The sequence below is a fragment of the Falco punctatus genome (genome assembly GCF_963210335.1).
Source record: "Falco punctatus genome assembly, chromosome: 6".
Lineage (NCBI taxonomy): Eukaryota > Metazoa > Chordata > Aves > Falconiformes > Falconidae > Falco > Falco punctatus.
In genome coordinates this window covers 34,296,845-34,317,702 of record NC_137585.1, presented here as the reverse complement: position 1 = coordinate 34,317,702, position 20,858 = coordinate 34,296,845, and the positions used below count along the sequence as shown (strand labels likewise).

Genomic DNA, 20,858 nt, shown 5'->3' with positions numbered 1-20,858 from the left:
CACTGATGCTCCAGAGACAGCAGCCATAGGGCTGCAAACAGTTTCGTGCAGACCCCTGGTAACAGCTTGGGCCTCTCATATGATCAGAAGCTTTCCCCTTTGCCATAGCAGTGGCTGCATTGGTCACAGACATCTCCTCCTTACTGTCACCTCCAGTAATTCCTTGCACGCACACATATGGGTTACTGTCAGCTCCACTTTCCTGGAGCTGGTTGCCTAGGCCAGCTAGGAAATGGGGCTATGTCAGAGAGAGATACTCTGCTCCAAACCTAATGATGTGCAGCCAGAGGAACCCAGTCAAATGACTTTGCAAATGGCCCAGAATCTGCTTGCTTGTATTCACCAGCATGCCCCATGGCACCGAGTGTCACCGCGCTACGTATGGTAGATGAGCACTTGGTGTTTTGTTGGGTTTGAAATGTGTGTGATTCCCAGGGCTGCTTATCGGTTTTATAGCTGGCTTATAATCTATGTGTTAGGCATGTAATGGTGTACAGTAGCATCATTGATCCAGAGCTAGACGTGGTGACACTGTCATCTCTGTCATCTCTCTTTTGAACAGTTCATCAGATGTTTGCAATATAAGTTTCCAATACCAACTTTATTTACCCGCAGCCATTACTTTGCACTGCAGCCATTTCACTGCACGCAACATCTGGGATTTAATTCCAGGACTTCTCCACTCAGGAGCAAAGGCCTTTCATCCAGTGAGCTACAAGAGCAGTTTCACTGGCTCGGATGAAGAAGATGGAAGTTTATAACTAATAAAAATGCCAGCAAATCATATACATTTGGCTACATTCACAGTTTGAGCTGAGAGAATTGGAGGCAGTGTGAGCTCTTGTAATGTGTCATTTTCTCTGTCCTGCCAGCACATAACTCACACAACTTAAACTATCTTAACTACCGCTGGACTCCCCCGCATTTGTCCCTTGCTGCCCAATAAACAGGATAGTGATGTGGTGCTCCTAATAGCACCTGTAAGACTGCCCTGTACTACAACAGTAGTGTTCCCGGAGCAGCCAAGAAAAGAAACATAGCTTGGCAGACCAGTAATTGAGAAAGCTGATATATTTCCACCAGAAGAAGGTAGCAATTCATACCCTCTACCTATCATTATCCTTCAGTATTGATTCTCCAGTCACATTTTCTTTGTTAAATGGCTTATTTCATCAAGGAGGGATTCTGTGGTTGCAGTCAAACCTTGACTGAGCATATACGTGCATTTGGAGTGAAAAGTGTACGTGACCTGAATTTCGGACTAACCTCTAAAACTACCCTTTTAATGAAAACTCAGCATGCTACATCTCCCTGTTAACTGTTGGTTAACTCCCACCGTTTGAAGGGACAGGTTATGCTCTGATGGACCTGTTGTTAGGATGTTGTGTCTTTGCAAAAATTGTGTGGTAGTTATCAGATCGGCAAGAAAATAGGTTGTAGTAAATAACACATAAAGTATTTGTGTGTGATCATTCAGTTTACTTTAAACAAATTTGCTTCACTTGTGTTCCCACTCCATTTGTCTGCCTTCTGTGGCTCTTCCAGCAACATATTTACTGGCACTGGATTTTCACTCAAACAGCAACGTTTAAGTGAACATGTTTGTAAAAAACAAATGTTGGATCTATAATCAAAAAGTACTCACTCTGATAAGACACTACTATTAATGAGTTAAAGCCACTATGAAATTTTTGTCTGAGGGAAACTTAGAATTTACACACAATTACAAGAGATGCAAACATATCTGTTTTTCTAGGCATATTTTTGATATATTCTTTTTTTTGTGGAGGCAATGGAAACTATTTCAAGTTGATGGTACAGGATAAAAGTCATTTAGTGTGCATGTCCAGTCAGAAAAGAACTGAATTTTACATTGCATATATGTAAAACAGTGCTGGAAGAAATGGATTAGCAAACAAATCAGAAGTTGACTTGCCCTTATGTTGTCAAAAAATGTCAATCAACAAACAAATTATGGGAAATTATTATTATTTCCCTCCAAGATTTATCTGAAAACAGATGGGAGTGAGGGTTAATGGTGTTGAGGGAGTGGATATCTGCCGGGGTCTTTGAAAGAGAGAAGGGTTTTCTGTTGATCGTGCATGGAGTTGTACTTTTACATCGCCTTTCAATCCCATCTTTTGTAACATTTGTACTGTGTGCTAGAGGAACGCAGGCTGGCCCGGGTTCACAGAGGAAAAATACAAGACTAAAGTTTTTAAAAAACAACTGAAAACAAATATGAGATCAATTGAAATCAAGACCGAGAGGAAAAATAAAATCCAAAAAGCAGAGAGATAGAAACACTAGTCCAGGCCAAGGAAGCAGTATTGGAAAAAGATATGTCAACAGCTGGATCTGAGGAACAACACTGAGGAAGCCGGCGGTAGCAGAGAATTGTGAGTAATGGCACAGACTGGAGCAAATCAGCTCAGAAAATAAAGGAGAGGAATCTCAAAATTCACCCCAAAACAAGTGGGAAACTGAGAGTTTTAGATGAAAAGCAAAGACGCAATACCAGTTGTGTTTAGTTGCTCACACAAATTTGGGAAAGCCTTGAGTAATTCAAAGGTCAGACCATACTGTAGACATTGTGACTGGTAGATTTGCTGTTGTGACATACCTAGCTAGAGAAGATGAGTTAAAAATTCACAGAAATGCCTAGGTTATGCCTAGCATATGCAGAATGGGTTTCAAAGAAGGACAGGAAAGAAATATACATTATTTGAAGCATTTTAGAGTATTCTACCTGTGAAGGAGTTACCTGAGAAAAGCTGATACAAATCCAGAAGTTTTCTTGGGCAGGAAAGGCTACAGGTAAGCAGGGAAGAGCCAGTGCAGTTATAAAAGGTGTGTGTATTTGAATACTGCTGACATTAAAGTGACTGCTAGAGCTCACAGGAATTTTTTACTGAAACACATCTTTTGTCTGTGAATGTCAGTTTGTTGAAGCTGACACTCTGCAGGAACATACTTCCCAGTCTCAGCGGAAAAGGTTGCTTAGATCTGAGATGGGACCACTGGTCAGAAGAAGAGAAAGGCAAGAGGCAATCAGAAGAGACAAATAATTAACTCACTCATCTAGAATACAGGAAAGCCAGGGTGAAGTCTTTGCTGGGTGAGAAGAAAGATTTTCAACCAGTTTCCACCATTTCAATATTAAGTCTAGCTGCTAGATCACTAATTCTTCTAGGGCAAGGTTGTTTCCTCCCTTCCTCACAGAACAAAAACATCCAAGGAGGTATGGATATGTCACAGCACAAGCTGAAGATTTATTCTGAAAGCTTTAAAATACCCTGATGCTTTACACCATCACATCTCTCCGCCACTTAAGGCAGAAAGTTGACCCTGAAGCAGCAGTATCCTTGTGAACGGAGGTCTCTGGCTCTGATGCCCAAAGTAACTGAGCTCTGTGTGGACTTGATCAGATGGTATACAACTACATTTTCATAGGTACTTATTTCTCAGTGCCTCATTTGAGACACTTTGCACCTACTGTTCTATTCTGTATTGTTCAAAGGTGCTGAAGACCTATTGCTCCCTTTCAAGTCCTACAGCAAAGCAATTAGGTTAAGTTATTTCAGACTGGGTTCCCAGAAATGAAGATGCATAAAATGAATGAACACATGAAAATATTGGCCCTAATATCTCTGTGACTCAGCTCTTCCATCTCTACAATGGAGAAAACAATGCTTACTGATTTTGCAAAATGCTTTGAGCTCTACAGATGAAAAGCAGTATGAATGTTAAGTATAATTACAATTTTTAGTAGAAAAAGATTTAAAGGATCATTTATCCCCAGAGAAGGGATCCCAGCACAGAAAGGGTATCTCTGTCTGGAGAACTTCTTGAAAGTTGAGCAGTTGCTAAGAAACCAGAGTACCTTCATTGCAATGAATACCCCTAGACGGATGGAGTGGGCAACCATTTCACAAGGCTGCAACGAGGTAAAAAAGAAATGGGACCAGGCGTCATTAGCAGAAAGGAGATCATTAGATTTCTGCACTACAGTCTGCATGAACCTACAGCAAAAATGGACGAGGACAGTCATGTAGGAGAGATAGGAGGGAGTGACTCTCTTAAGTGCTCTATGAAGAATAAGGAGGCTCTGGGTGCTTGTTAAATGGAACGGCGGTGTCGATGGAGGAGCCTGAGGACACAGCAGATAATGGCTTATTTTCAAAGAGCTGAGCAGAGTACCAGAAGCTAAGGAATTACTGGAAACAGGAGTGAAGTAAAAAGCTGGAGTAAGGAGATAGGCCTAAATGATGAGAGGTACCAGGGTCAAGAGAAGTAGTTGTTTTCTTGAGCGACTGAATTATGTCAGATGTTTCCAGGGCTGCAAAGAGAGTAGGAGGAGAGGCATGAGAAAGGCTCAGGAAAGGGGGGTGTTAAGTCTAAGTGAGATAAATCAGGGCAATCTGTGACTGAAAGATGAAAAAGGTACATTGTACTTTTCTGGAAAAGGGCTAGGAAGTGAGAACAACATGGAAGAAGCACATGGAAGTGCTTGGAAGAATCCCAGTGTCAGAGAAACAGGGAGGAAGGGCTAATAGCAGCTTGAGAAATGAAGAAGGAATAGGAACACTATCCATAATAAAATGCCCTAAGCCTCCTGCTGGATATGAAGAAGGGATTCATACTGTTGTTTCTGAAAATATAACCCAAACGATTGAAAATCAGAGACTGGAAAAAACATCCTGAATATCTTGAAGTGGTGGATTTTGTTTGGTTTTGGTTTTTAATGCACACCGCGTTGGACAGAAATAGAGATTAACACAGCACTGCAGGTATTGCTATAAAGGACTGAGAGAGGGAAGGAGGGAGCCAGTCAGGCTGCAGATGTGCACTAAAAAGCATGTGGGGAGAATGCTTGAAGGGGATCAAAGGTTCAGTGCAATCCTGAGATGAAAAGACAACAGGGATTGGTGCAAATCAAGCAAGGCACCGCTGGGTAGGGAGGGAAAAGTTGGGCTCATTAGGACAGAGTCCCAGAGATCAGAAAGGTAGAGTTGAGAAACTGTGTGCCAATAGTTGGGAAAGAAGAAGAATGAAGAAGGAGTAGCATGAAGAAAGAGTTACCGCAGCTGGAGTAATAAAGCAAAGACTGTAAGAAGTCTGAAAGATCACAGAAGGTAAGAAAATAGAAGAAAGTCACATGCAGAAAATTGCTTCAGGATTGAAAAGAGAGATGAACTGTTAAAAAAAAAAAATACAACAAAGATATAGGATCTATTCAGAGTTTCAGAGAAGGAGGATGGGGCTTCTTCCAGGAGGGAGCCAAAGGAACAGGGATGTTTATTGCTCATGCTGCAGTTCTGTCCTGCAAGGACTACCCCTGGTAGGACATGATCTAGGGAAGCTGCAATAAACAACAGAGACAGTGGTATTGATCTGCTTGGGAACCTGCTGAGTGTGGAAAATGCTCTAGTGCTGGGATTATCCCCTTGGTCACCTTCTGGCAAGGTCCTGAAGTTGGAGGCAATCCCACTGCTTTCCTCTCTATAGAAATGCTCTGCACCCTACAACCTGTGGGCTGGGCCGGGAGATCCTCAGCTCCTCAGCTGCGATGGCACCCATCCCACTGCTCATAGACAGCCCTTCCCCTGTGACTGCCTTCCCTTACAAATTAACACTCCTGATGCATGGCTGATTGATTAGGCAAAAACAATATAGAGACAACGCTTTACCAAGCTATTTAGACCAGATCACGAAAGCACAAACCCACTCAATTCTCAGAGCCGGAGAGGCCCAGCAGGACTATAGGGGAGGCTTAATACTGACACTAAAACACCCAGCATGCAGCAACTACATTATCTCTTCCTTACCTGCTGTTCCACTTGTGTCACTCTCTTCTCAAATCCCTGTGCTGACTTCCAGTCTCCTTCTACATCAAAGTTCAGTTCCCCATTTCATCTTTAAGGCCTCACGTGGCTCTGTCAGAGCTTGCTCCCTCCTTCTTCTCCCACCCTACTCAGTGCTCAGTCAGCACATCTCCCCCTCCCCGGCCCCCCTCCATCTCCCTGCAGCAATGACTCTGCTCCTTCTCTCTTGCTGCCCTCTCCCCTCACCGCACAACCTGGTTCACCTCCCTCGTGCCTGCCCTCAGGACTCATTTACTGCAGCTAGTCTTCCTGCATTAATGACTTCTACTTCTCCTATGCCTTCGGCAAGATTTGCCCCTTATGACTATTAACTTTGTTTACTATATTACATCTTTAGAATGAGGAATGATTCAGAGATACCCAGCCAAAGCCAGGAGCAAACAAGACACGAACATGCCATCGCTCAGCTCATGACCTTTCTCAGGCACTTCCTTCCCTCGTTCCAGCCTGCACGTCTCAGACCTAATCTTGTCCCCACTGTTTTCCCACTGACCTCACCAGAAGCAAGATCCAGGCCTCACAGTTGCTGCCTAACAGCTGCTGAGAGCCTCTTCCGAAGAGCTGAGAAAGGCTGGGGTCTTTGTACTGTGAAATCCTGGGGGGCAAGATACTGCCTTTTTAGCTGCCAGTAAAACAGCATATACACATGATGGCATGTGGAAATACATAATAATGCTTAACACTACGAGCAGACAGCATTAGCAGGGAAAGGCTTTCCCCTCCCACTCACCCTTTGTCTATGTTTCTTTCCTGTTGTCAAAATTTAGCATCCTCCACTGAGAGACTCAGTTTTGCTCTGATGCTTGGAAGGCATCCAGTCCCAGCTCACTCGCTTTCCCTGCCAGTCTCCACAGGTATTCTGTACACAGGGCTTCCAGCTAGTCAAGAAATGCTCACTCTTCTCCCCCCCACAGGGGAGTCTCCGAGTGCCGGGGTTGTTACAGGATCCCAGTGGTTAGGCAAAGTCATTCATTCTTGCTCTGATGTTTTAATCGCCTCTGCTCCGCAGTGCACCGTGAAGTGCACTACAGGAGAAGAGGAGCCCTTCAGCAGGAATGGAGGGCAGCCCTGAAGAGGCGTTTACACAATGAATTGTTATGTCAGGTCACAGAAGAGGCGACAGGAAAACTCACACGGCTGTGGTTCTAGCTTGGCCAAAACTCATTTTGGTGTCCGCTAAAAGTGACTCCAGGATAGACAGTTTGGATCAGAGACTAATGCGTAGATGGAATTTCATGGTTTAGGTTGACATAAGTCTAACGCTGGCTTGGCAAAACCAAGGCCACAGCTTTCCAAGGCTGTGCTGATCAAGAGGGCCAAGAGGTTCTTGGTACACAATGTATCTCAGAGATCAGTTGGGAAGAAGCAGACTGATAGACTGAGATGTGGCAACTGTGGGTAGAGTTAAGCCTAAGTCCCCAAGGGCCAGCTGTACTTTCAACACCCACAGCTGTCCCAGCAGGACCCAGAGAGAAGCTGCAAACATATGCTAAATAAGGGGCACAGTAGCTGACGTGAAGTCTGGTAGATGAAGAGACCAGGCTGAAAAAACATGAAGAACTATTTTCCTGCCCCACAAAACTCTGAAATTAGAAAGCTTCCTCTTCTGCACCGGGTTGGGACAAAGACGGTTTTTAAAGGCTTTTTTTTTAGACCAAAACCGTGAGTTAGATGCACTGAAATTGTCAGTAAGCCAATAGTTCAGGTATTCACCTTATTCACCTGGGATTCAGATGGTCAGGTCAAAGTCTCTGTATCCCTCTGAGAAATTTTCATTGAAAAACTCTGACCAATTTCAAGAGACAAAGACTTTCAGCAGTGGCTGTAGCATGGGCAATAAAAGGGATTTTATTCATGGAGGCAAACACACAGTGGAACTGAAGCACTGCCGTTCTTTATCTTGGCACGCTTCCTGACTGGCAGCTCCAGTTCAAAGGTAGGGTAATGAGGTTAAGATCTAAGGTGCGGCACAACATTTGTTGTTGCTTCACAGACTATAACTATAGCTATAGCAGTAAATTAGAAACTGAGGAAGGGGCTGGAATGTCAGACCAGCAATTCCAGTGCAGAACTGGTGATTTTTTTCCAGGGAAAAGTGGGCAAATATGGAAGGAGTTTGGGCCTTGGCAGTCTTTCAGAGACAAGTTCTTTTTTTACAGACTTAAGAGTTTCAGTTCTGAGAGCTATGTTACTCTGTGTGTGGGGTAGGTGGGGAGGTACGGTTTGGTGTAAGAAGCTCTGATGGGCATGTCTCTAGGTAGTACAATCCTGGCCACAGAAGGTGGCTTGGTACCTGGCTTGGACTTGATCCAAAACCTTGAAACAGCCTTTCAGGTTTCTAACTGAGTGTAACTGGACCAGATCACATTAGAAATAATATTCCTTAGTCTAGTATTGCGAGTAAATTTTATCCCATTATGAATAGCCTCCTCCCCAGGACGCAAGAGTGATGTTATGTGTAGAGAGCAGCTGAAAACGCTTCAGAGATCAGCCCTAGCACATAGCTCACACCTACAGACTCTTCCGTAATAAATTAGCGTGCTCAATGGATGAAAAAATATTGGTGCAGTAGTGCAGCTTGCAGTCAAGCTTCAGAAGGGTTATTATGACTGAGCAACAGTACCTGCTCCCCCGTACGTCTTCTCTGGCTGCGCCACAGGTAGTTTCACACTCCTCCTTTGCAGCCTCCCCTTCAGCCTCCCCTTTCCAAATCATCCTTCCCTCACTGACCTCCTCTCATCTTTCTGGCACGCATCACCCTTAAATCTAGCACACTTCTCCCCTGCATGGTTTTCTTTTTAAAAGCCAGCATAAACTAACAGGATACACACACACACACAACCATAAATGTCTCATGATCCTGTGCTGCCATAAACCTCCCTCTTCCAAATACCCTGCTGGCACTGTTTGCTTGTTAAACAAGCCCAGTGCTGTGCTTAAGTCTAACTTTTGTTGTAATCACTTCAGGAGAGGGCCAAGTCACTATGTTTCCTTGTAAATCACTGGGGTAACAGCAACCCAGAGGAAATAACAATAATAAAATTATTAATGTTCTAATAGCAGCCTCTAAAAGCTAACACCACTCGCAAGGCTTGACATTTGTTTTTTGCTCAGCTGCATAAAAAGGAACCTAAAATCAAATCCATGCAATACCTACTTTAACACCCAATGTTTGATGTGGATTATGAGTAAAGCAGCAAGTTGGAACAGCAGCAGCTCATCTGGAGACATTGAGAGCCACAGCATAGCTGTGCTAAAGCAATTTGATCATACTCACACGGGCCAGCTACCCTGTTCAGCCTGGTGGGGTATAGACTGTGTTTACCAACACTTTCTGAACTCCAGCAACCCAAGTAAAAAGTAAGCATAATTTTTCTTTCGTGTGTAAGATAGGAAGCTCTGTGTCCTGGCCCTTTTAGCACAGAGAGCACTGCTTTCCTACAGCTTTCACAGATCAGGCCAGTTGTTACTCCAGATACTTGCCCTGCCAGCAATTGCACCAAAATAATCCCAGGGAATCAGGAGCCTAAAATTCTTTGGGACCCATACATGCAACCCATGCAAATCTTCAAATCCTGAATCTTAGCATAGCTGGGAAATGCATGAAACAATATTAAGCCGTATTTGGATTCAGTGTTCGGGCTGATTGGGAAGGGGCTGCAATGGAGGCTGTCCCCACCCTGGGGACATGGCCAAGGCAGGGAGCTCCCCTTTCTGGGATAGCTGGGGACACCAGTGGCTTCCTCCCCAGCTGTCTTCAAGAAGGGGTTTGCTGTACATCAGATCAGCCATCCACTCCTCCTGCCCTGTCTTCCCCCCAGTTTCATATTCTTTATTAGTTGAGGAGTATTTGGGAGGCTTTGGATCGTTTTGTGAGTGAGGCCCAGGTCAGGAGTGGATTTACGGGAGGTGAGCATCCTGAAGAGGTTCGGCACACTCACATTCCCCTCATCCCAGGCTGCCCCCAGAGCACAGTGCTGGGCAGCCCTGGTCCGGCTGGGGAGCTTCTGTGGGTTGGCTTCTCCTGAAACACCAGTGGTGCAGGGCAAGATGTAGCGACTGCTAGAGGAAATTGCAAAATTAGAAAGTCCTGACCCCTTCCTCAAGGGTTTCAGTTTCTGATTTGAAGTGGTGCATTTCAGGGCATAAAGGGCACAGGGCAGAAAAGCTCCACGAGTGCATGGCCCTGCACGTTGCAGCTCAACCCAAAGCACTGCAGTCAGCAGGGCTTTCTGCCAAGGAAATCCTATGCCGAGTTCCCTCCTGGCCATCTCTGGTGGGCTGCCTGAAGGGACAGCAAAAATTCCAGCATGCTTTCTGAACAGAGTGAGGGATAACCAATATTCCCTGCCTGGGTAAATCCGCCTCCACTCTCCGAGGGCAAGCGTGTGTGAGCTCAGTGAGCACGTAATGGCTGCCATGCTCCTCTGCAGAGCCACTGCGCTGGGGGATCTTTCTCAGTGTTGCATGAAGGGCTTTGGGTTCCCTGGGGTATAAAAAGTGCTAGAGAAAACCTAGCCCTTCCCTTGTTCTATTTCCTCGCCTAAAATAAACTTCACACTCACCTGCTGGGTTGGGATAGCCAAAACAGGTTGTGCATCGCCAGTGGAGCTGCTCACCCCAACTCAGGCAACCGTGGCCAGACCCCAAATTCTTACCCAGAGGTCATTAAAGAAATCAGACAGAGCCTACCTGCCCAGTCCTTTTCCCAGGGGCAGGGAGAGCAACGAGGTGAAAGGTCCTGAGAACCACCAGGGCAGGGCTGCAGTTTTCCCATGGGAAGCAAGCTGAGGAATTCCCACGCCCCGCTATTCTCCAAAATTTCTACTGCTGACTGTCAATTACATTACAGATTTGACAATTCCTACTGCAGGCTGACGATGTTGTGTGGGAGAACACAGGAGACTTGCTGAGACTGCCAAATTGCTGAACACGTGATGGGGGTCTCTCCCTTCCTCCAAGTGTCTGAGCTGTGGAGGGGAAGGGAAGGAGGGTTTAAGTGGCACAGAAGAGGGAGGATGGAGTGAAAGCTGCCTCTGTTGTTTATTTGCTCCACTCTATGGATTATTTCCCTGGGGTTCTCATGTATTTTTATCATTAATAACTAATAATATTTTTTATATAGCGCTTTGCATCCTGAAGGACCCTAAAGCACAACCCATACTTCATAAACTAATTCCCAGCTGTGAGCCTATTTCCCCTCTTGGTTGTGACCGTATCCGCTGAAGGAGCAGCTCAGAGCCACACTAGATTTACACCAGTCTAACTGAGGACAGTGTGTCCCTATAGATCTGGCTGGGTATGTCAGAGACATATGCAGCGTGGAGTTGCAGATGAAAGATTTGAGTTGCCTTTTCTCCTCCATAAAAACGTTTAAAAACGACAAAGGAAATTGCATTCAAAAAGCCTTGTGAATGCAGCATTACAATTGCAAGGTTCAAGATCTGGAGTCTGGGAATAGCTAAACCCAGGTTCCTACTGGGGCAGGGGCTCAGCTGGCATCTGAACCAAGGCACTGTACGCCTCGTGGCTGTGTCCCAGGCTGTGCACATCACTTTTCGTGGTGTAAGGAGGGATGGTTTTCCTTCTTTTTTTGCCTGGTAAATCCATGCCTAGTAAATACTGTGCACAATAACTTCCAGTCACCCCTAGAGTTACAGTCTCTGACCCAAAACACGACCTACTGTACAAGGTGAGCCTGTCTCTGTCCTCTGATACATGCTCACGGATCAGCAGCACAATTATAGCTGAGGAGAAAAATGCAACCCGATAGGATGAGATGAATTATAAATTTTGTGGCGCATGGATTTTCTCTACATACTTCTGGGGAGAGACTAATCCATCTGAGCTCTAGGTCTTTGAGTTCAAGTTGGAGACAGTTCAGTCCTTATGCCCCCATATGGCTAGGATGCTCTGATTTCTAAGAGTTTGATGTTGTAACCCTATATGCAAAACAATATTGTTGCTGTGATAGAAGGGGGGGAAAAAGAGAAGCACAGCTCTTAAATACTTCCTTCATCCCCTCCACCCCTTTCCCTCCAGGCTTACATTAGTATCTCCCTTCCTGTGACATCTGGATGTGCAGCCGTGGATTGGGATTGCCTGTGGTAGCTATGGAACATCTCCTCTCCTCCCACACCTTATGCACATCATTTCTCTCTCACTGCAGATAATTGCATCACCCTTCCTGTCACTGGGCTCACAGTTGTAGTGTCACATTTGACTCTACACACATACACAAATGTTCTTGGTACAAATTGCCAGTTTTGGTTTGTTTTACTTTAATCCTTGTAATCTCTTGATTTATTTCACTTGCCCTTTCTGTTGTGCTTGGACTTCTCTCAATGTCCCGATCAACTTCTGCCTTTGCTTTTCCATCCTTCACTCCAGCAGCTCCATCCCTTAAGTTGCACTCCACGAGTTTAAAACCCAGCATCATGTTACAACATATGAGCACAACTATTTTCAAACTCTTTTCAAGCTCATTTTCAAACTATTTTCAAGCTCATTTAAAGACCAGTTCTGCCTCTTCTTGCAAGGTGAAAGCAATAGCTTTTACCAACTCAGCTGATATACTTTGCAAGCTCTGCAACAGGGCTCGTATGCCAGAAAGTTCCTATGTTTTTTCCTACCTACAGCGACACTACTCACTCTAACAGCTGTAGAAATCGTTTCTAACCTCTTTGCTGAGGAATCAGAGATACTGTCAATGCTTTACACATTCACTGAATCACACAGGAAAACATCAGTTAGAAAAAACAAATTATTTCATTGACATAGATATGAAATCATAACATGCATTTGTTATATAAGTTTATATAAAGCTGTTTTCTATTTCAGAATGCCAGCACAGCAGGGAAATGTGAGAAATACGATATTAAGAGGAGCAAAGTTATCCACAGCTTTAGGTGATCTAGATGAGCCTAATACATTTTTGTGTTTAGCACTATTTTCAGAAGAAATTCAGCTCAGGTTTGATTCTGGCGAAGTCTAGAAAATAGAGGCCATTGTTTACTGGGGGAGATGTTTGTACTGGATGCATGCAAAAATTATTTTTTGAATTATTTTTATCATTGCTGTGTTGAGGTTTTTCATTTGTAACTTGGACAGTTGTCTAGCAGTCCCTGAAAACCAGCCACCCGCAATGTTTCAGCTTGTAAAGCTCAAGCATGCTGGATTTGTGTTTGCACCAGAATGTGTTCCAGAGCCTTTGCCCAGTTTTCCCAGCCAATCTCACTCTCTGCCGGTGACAAAGCATGGGAAATTTCAAACCACAGTGAGGATATTTTTGAAAGCTACAACCCTGTAAAAAGAGGGTGTTTATAAATGGAAATCTTCATATAATCTTAATAATAGGTTTTGCTACCACTGCATCTCCACCCACGTACAAGGAATAGCTATAGCCAGCTCTAAGGCAGAATCTATCAGCTCCTTAGCAGCATGCAGCAGTGTTACGGAGTGAGGTGGGAAGGCGAGGAGGCTGCCGCCTCCAAGGAAAAATGCAAAACAATTCAAGGCTGAGAGCAGGCGCAGGGTCCGGCCGTAATGCAGTGCAATCCCCGTTGCAGCTTCAGCTGCAGCGCCAGGCAGGCAGAGCGCTGCTGGGGCACCATGCAGGTGACGTTGGGACGTGATGGGGCTTTTCTGCACTCCCACGCTGTAGAGGCTCTATAGAGGGTATCCGAGCCGCCTCCAGTGGCACACGTGGTGTCTTCTGTCATTAGCCCCCTCTCCTTTGCCAGTGACTCTCAGGGAGGGCTACAGAGAGCAAGCGAGGAGTAAGCGCTGAAAAAGGCAGAACAGGAGCTTTGTATTGGCTTGGATGGGACTTTTCTCCCCAGTGCTCGGTGGCCATTCACAACACCTCTTTCCTTCCACCTTGTCATCTTCTCCTCAGTGCTACCCCATACTGGCTTCGTCCACTTTTTTCTCCCCCGCCCATCTATGTCTGTATTTCTTTTTCTATTTATTAACTATTTCCTGACTAAACTCATCTCCCCAGGATTGGTATTATCAGGCCGTTTTACTGATGTAGCCTTGGTCATTGCTAATGCACTGTGATATACCCCTTCCTTCATGCCCGTCAAGGCAGCAATGGTCTATAAGGCAGTGTTTGTACCATTTTTACTGCAGTAAACTCCCTTTATCATCTGATGCTTGGCAACAGCTGTAATAAACATGATTATTAATAATAAGGTGAGGAGAGCTGGTATAATGGTTCTACCTTGCAGGCAGCAGGGATATTCTTTCATAACCAAAAGATTAATTTCTGTTTTCCATCAGTTCTTTTACAGGCTTCTTCACCACAATATCTGAATGATTTCCAGTGGCACACTAAGTGATGGGGCTTGATAACAGTCACACGTGGTTTGTTCTTTTATCCTCTCCCCAGGGAGAGAATTATGTATGCAACATACTGGTTATGTTGCTAGGGTTTTGTTTGGGTTTTTTAACATATGCACTGCTGCATGTTTGTGTTGGGGAAGACCGCATCAAAGCAGGCACACTGCACTTAGACAGGAAGGTGGCAAGATTTCTGATGGTCCTTTGTTCACATGAGATCTCTGCTATCGTCCCAGGCTTATCCCTGCAGACCTCATTTGCTGCCCCACTGAGCTTTACCTTGTTCCTCTGCCCCTAAGGAGAGCTGCGAACTCTTTGGTCTTGAAACTAACTGCCTGAGTCAAAAGGTATTGCCACTAGCACAGCATCCCCAGCTGCTGTGCAGGGTCAGAGCTGTCAGAGCAGCACCTGCTCAAACCCCAGAATGACCATCCCTGGCAGCACAGTGGCTCTGTTTGCTGGTACAGCCCTACACCCTGTAGCCAAGGCCTTTAAATGCACTGAGGCACGTAAAAAGATGGTCTCATTTTTGTAAGGTGCTTATCTATGGAGAGATTCCCCAAAAGGGATAATGAACACTTTTGAAAAGCCAGCCTTTCTTCTGGGCATGTCAACCAGGTGGGTAAAAGCAGATGCCCATGAGCCCTGTCTGTGCTCCCTGCTGCTGTGCTCTTCATCAGCTCCACGTCCCCCAAAACAGTGAGTGCTCTCAAGTGCTTCATTCTTGGAAGGGTGGAGAGCACTCAAAATGCCTTCAAAGGGCTTTTCCTGTGCTTCCCTTGATGCTTCATGAAACCTCGTGAAGTCGTGTCAGGTTGGGCATTAATAACTCAGTGTCACTTGTGTCATTCTTTGACAGGGACAGCAGACCTCCTTTCCTGGTTTGGAAGCCCTTTGCCAATACATGTAACAAAGACATGCCAACGGTTTGCCATGTAGCTGTGGAATTTGTCTTCCAAGCCCAGAGGCTGGCTCTGAGCCCCACTTCACCACCTGGTACCACATGGGCTATGCTCAGGAGCAGGGTCCTGGAGCAGAAAGGAATGTTTGTGTCTGACTGCCTGCCCTTCATGCGCCGTTTCTCACATTTCTTTTGTGGCTAGATAGTAAATATTAGTCTAATCTGCAACGAAGATTACTTCTAAGGGAAGAATCACAAGTGTGAATTTGAGAGAGCTTTCACATGCATGCAGCCTTCACATTTATCTAAGAGAAGGTCACATCAAAGATGAGCACATCATGTTTGAACTGGAAGGTGGGGAGAATTATCTGGCCCAAATGATCCAGTGTCTGATCACTTCCATATTTTTAATATAAATATCCTCAGGCTATAGCCCTGAGGCAGGGAAATACCATTATTCTCATTTTGTGTGAAAGAAAAGGAGGGTTAAGTGACTTGCCTAAAATGATACAGGGAGTGTGTGGGAGAAAGAGGTACTGAATTCTTGGCCAACACCAAGCCATCTTTCCGAGCTTTCAGAGACAACAGCTATATCCAGCCCCCTTTATTTATTTCTCTAGAAGCCATCATGCCAAAACCTCTGCTAAATTAGAGAGTGAGACTGAAAGAAAGCTTTCAGTGGATTGCTTTTTTCCATAAATGGAAATATCACAAATCATTCTGGGAAAACAGGTCTTTCTGTTCTCATCCCTCTTTGTCTGCTTCTCTCCTTTTGGATGTCTTTTCCTCTGCCTCTGGCTCCCAGTTTTCAGATGTACAGTCCTGGCCATTTAAAAGTGTTCTTACCCCGCAGGAAGGGAGTAGCTTTTCATTCTTTGGAACTTACTATTTTGTGATGGATTGCACTCTGCAGGCAAGCGAGACCTCTGAAAGAGACAGGGCTGCACAAAGCAGCACAAAAATAAACTGTATTACCAACAATACCAAGCCAGGTTCTCATCGGGGGTAACTCAGTCTGACTCTCGCTGCAGCAGAGCTGACGGCTGCCAGCTGTCCTGGATAGACAGCCTGTACCCAAACGATGACCTGGCTGCATTGGAGAAGGGCTGATTTTCATGCATCTTAGACATTCAGTCCCTCTTGGCAGCATGGCAGCTTGTCTCTGCTCTTATTGCCCTGGCTGGGCAACTTCTGTCCTGGTCCATGCACTGAGGGGATGCCTGTTGCACCAGTCCTAGCTCCTCCAGACTGGATTTTCCAAAGCTTGGGCAACCAACAAGCAAAGGGTGAGGACCTTGTCTAAGGACTCCCAGTAATACCCAGGGCACTTGGGGGATGTTCTGTGATTTTCCACGGACCTGGGCATCCCCAGACTTTCTGTCCTGAAAAAAATCCAAGCTCCTCCCTGCCTCCTCTGCAGCCTGCACATCCCAAAGCAGGCTGCTCGAAGGATGCCCACACTGATATGCCAGTGAGAGGGAGGTGGCTGCGATGAATGAGAGAGACTGAGAAACAGGAGGAAGATCTGGTGGGTGAGCATGAGAAAGAGGATGAGGGGAAAGTCCAAACTGTGCTGGGAGAGCTGCAGGGAGGAGGTGGAAGCGCGTGGCTGAAGGTTCTCAGAGAGACATGCAGGAGAAGCCAGAGTGCTCAACACCAGCCTGTTCCAGGGTTTGCAGCATGAAATAGTTCAAGTTGGAAAGAATGGGAAGGGCAAAGGGACACAAATGCAGAGGAGACATTGCTCTCACTCCCTTGAGGGGCTCTCAGAGCCCTACTCGCCTTCCCAAATAATGATTTGCTTTTGCTCAGGCATTCAGGAATATTAACTATAGGGTGGAACATGGCTTTTCCCTCCCTGGCTCTGCAAACTGCGTGTGCAGCACGGGAAAAGGCTGTTATGTCAGATCTCGGCAGCACTGCTGAGCTGCTCCATCCCCCTCCCCGTGTGTGGCCACAGCGCTTCCACCAACACAGGTGCCAGGGAGGCTGCTGCACCATCTCAGCAGGCCACAGATGTCTGTCAGAGAATTGCCGAGTGACCTTGGCGCAAGAAGCGATATCGAGGCCTTCCCTACACCAAGAAGGTTTCTGAACTGCCACCATCCATCACCCACCTACTCCATGTGCTTGCACAGCTGCGGGCACCAGCACACCCACACCATGCCCTCTTTAACGCATCCCCGCTCGGCACAAGGCAGAGCAGTGCGGTCACCCCCATTTCACAGGGTGGGACTCTACGGCAGAGGGAAAAAGTGGTTTTAACAGCATGCCTGTGGCAGAGCAAAAACTGAATCTTGTTCTCTTCTATTCCCAGTTAGCACATTAATGACCTAAATTCTGCATCCTTTCCCCATCCATTCCCCAGAGGAGCTAGGAGGCATTGGATGAGAGGGTGTGGTAGCACAGGCAAATAGTCAGCATCCAGAGTCACGGTGCTCTGTGCTGAGCACAGACAAAGCAGGGACTCAAGTGGGACCCACGCTGCCCACCCTGCCCTCACGAACCTTGGCAGGGTTGAGCCAGGGAGGGGGATCAGCCTGGTGCAGCATATCAGGCTGTGGTGAAGGGCAGCTCCTCAATGCCACGGCATTTTAAGCAAGCTAAGGCTGGACGTCCCAGTGGCCAAGCACCTTGCTGAGCTAGATCAGCAAGGCTTTTTGGACACTCAGCATCAGGAGCAGATGAGCTTCTCACAAGTCCATATAAAAGACTGCACAAGATGCAGCATCTTTCCCAAGCAGCTCGATTCTTCACATAGGAATTAATCAGGCTCAAATACAGCAAGAAATGGAGCAGGGGAGCAGGGAAAGGATGGCACAGAGTGAGGGGGTTTCCAGGTGCAGTGCCTCTTCCCTCTCTGGCTGATTCCAACTGGGGGGCTCTGGCTGTGCGCTGGAAGCCTCAACTGGGAGGTGCATGCAGTCTCTACCTGCCCTCCCAGCATGTATGGGCAGGAGGCATTCAACGTTCAGGATCTGCTGGGCAAGGAGCTAAGATCTTAGGCTGGAGACTTCCCCAGTGCCTCGGAGAGTGGCAGTCTTCACGTGCACTGTACAGCAGTGACCGCAGCCAAAGGACCAGGGTGACGAGCTGCTCGTCTGTCGCTGGCAGATGGCCCCAGGCAGTCAGGGGCAAGCAAGGGATAGGGCCCCCTTCATGCCGTATTTAAACGGGCGCGTTGCAGGGTGGGAGTGTGCAAGGGAATTTTCTCGGCTCTGAAGCTTTTCTTTCAGAATAGCCATGGCTGAGATGCAGGCACTTCTTGAATGAGGCAACTGGATTGGGGATGGGTGGTTAATAAACTATTTTCATAACCCAGAGTTTCAGTGTGGAAATATACTTCAGAGGTACAAGGAGAGGCTTTGTTCCTACCTTCTTCTGCTACTATTTACCTCTTACATGCAAACACACTCCTCTCTACTGTCTCTAGCCTCTTCATGGAAGCTCATTGAACTAGTAGTTAAAGGCAATAGGTATCTCAGAAGCATCAGACACAAGCTGACTGGATGCAGAAGGAGCTGAGCTTGGGGGCTGACCCACCTGCCTTCTACAGCTATTTGCTCAGCACTGCCTCCCAAAGCATCCCAGACCTTGCTCCAGGAAGACTTGGTCTCAAGAAGAAAATCCTTTGAGCTTGGTCCTTCTCTCAGCCATTCCCAAATCCCTGAAAGATCACTGGAATTTATCTGGAATAAACTTTTCAAGACATGACTCAGGGACTTGATACGATACCTGCAGGTCTCAGCCTGGGTAGGGTTGGCCTGGAAGAGCTCTGGGTTCCTCACGAGCAACCCTTCCCAGAAGCAACAACCACAAGTGTGGTGGCTTCACTGTCCCATCACCCTGCACATCCACCTGGTCCAGTGGCTGGGCTCAGGGCCTTCCCAGGTTGCCACAGCATTTGTCACTTTCCAGACTCAGGCTCCAAACTCTTCTGCTGACGGATAAGTCAGCCTGACCCACTTTGGTGGCTGACCTCTGGGGAGGGGGCCCATGGGATCACCATGCCTATCCATACACCTCATGTGGGCACTGCATTCCTCCTTTCTGGACAGATCATGCCCATCAGTTCTGTGCAAGAGTCCAGAGGGAAATATAAGGGAAGGCAGGATAAAAACTTTGGGGGAGCCCCAGAAGGTATAATGAAATTGCCTTCTGCATGATCACATCTGTTCAAGCATGAACAACCTGATCCTTTGAGATACTAATCAACTAGTGGTCGTGATGATGTGGCTTAAGGATTACCTGGAGTGGTATTCCTGATTTCAAGAGGGGAGAGACATGAATGATGAAAATAAGAGCCTGGTAGACATCCCAGATGGCAAAAGTCTGGGAAGACGTCACTGGCTTCCTGCTGGGGTAGCTTTGCTGTCATGGAGTGTGTGAAAAAGGGTGGCCCATGAATAAAACCAGCAGAAGGCCCTGTACATAAACCAGCCTGATGAAACTGAGGGTGAGCAGCCCAGCTTCCCTCACTTGTGGTGGAAGATTTTACTCCCCCATTGCAAAGGGTGTTTTGCTGCATACACACACTTGCACCAAGCTTCTTGTAGCCTTAGTCTTCAAATGGACACAAGAGGAGGCCTGACGAAGGTATGCAAAAACAAGCAGTCATACAGAGGAAGTAGATTAAGAGCTTTTGTTCTTCTCCTATGGGAGCAGAACAATAGCATGTACCCTGTCTGTGAAATGAATAGGCAGCAAATTCACAGCTGAGAGAAACAAACGCTTTTGCATCCAAACCTGATCACCCCGCCATACACAGCACTGCTGGGATCCACCAGGACCACACCAGCTGAAACACAAACACCCACAGTTATGCCGATTGATGCTGAGGGAAAGGTCCCCAAGCCTCATGCTTCACAGCCTGACCCAGACTCTGGCTTGTCTTCCCATCCCACCTCCCTCAGAGGTGGGCAGTGCTCTCCTGTCTGTTGGTGGCAGGAAGTCACACCTGCTAGCCAAAGCCTCTGGTGCTCTCCACCGTTTGAAGCAAGGGGCATGGGGCTAGGAGGGCACCAGGCTTGATCTAGACAGCAAATCACATGTTCCTGTGCAATTAAGAGGGTATTTGGTGTATGAGTGTGCCAGGAGGGTACCTGGGCATTTAATGGGCATCCATACATGAGCGGGTGTGCTGCCTGGGAGGAAGGCAGAGCAGGCACAAAGGGCGACGCAGAAGGCAGCTGTTCTTGTGAGGCAGGTTTTGGTGTTCTCATTTGTTCTTTTTTTCTCTTGTTCCCTAGGGAATTTTAAAGGTCTGTGTAAGCAAATCGATCACTTCCCTGAGGATGCAGATTATGAAGCCGATACAGCAGAATATTTCCTCCGTAAGTCTGCAGGCTCTTCTCCTTGCAATGGCTTGTAGATGTTAGCATCGGGTGCCTTTTGCTTTCTGAAGGTAGGGTGGTGGAGACACTGGGATTTGTGAGGCTCACCAAGCCAGAGGAGGTGACCCCAGAGCCTTGCCACCACCCAAAACCAGCTCTGCTCACATCTCCCTGGGGCAATGCCCATAAGACAGTGCAAGTTTCAAACTCATAGTAACAACCAATGGTATAGTATATTTTTTAATAACACCAATTAATTACAATATAAATCCAGAGTCTTAATTCAAATCCATTGCAGAACTGCTGAGTGAGCTTCAGGTCAGGACTGGGCTAGCTGGGGCAGTGTGAATGTGTGTGTGTGTCCTCCTAAAGCAGAGGAAGGCCAGGTTGGATGTG

At 46.5% G+C, this 20,858-nt stretch overlaps 1 protein-coding gene across 2 annotated transcripts in view; it reads left to right on the top strand.

Annotated features, from left to right (window-relative positions):
- CACNG2 (calcium voltage-gated channel auxiliary subunit gamma 2) overlaps window positions 1-20,858 on the top strand; it is a 57,889-nt gene that overhangs the window by 26,251 nt on the left and 10,780 nt on the right. For both annotated transcript variants that reach the window (XM_080392948.1, XM_080392947.1), the window contains one exon: window positions 20,379-20,462. In XM_080392948.1, coding sequence (XP_080249074.1) covers window positions 20,379-20,462 — 84 coding nt within the window. The remainder of the gene's footprint in view (window positions 1-20,378; window positions 20,463-20,858) is intronic.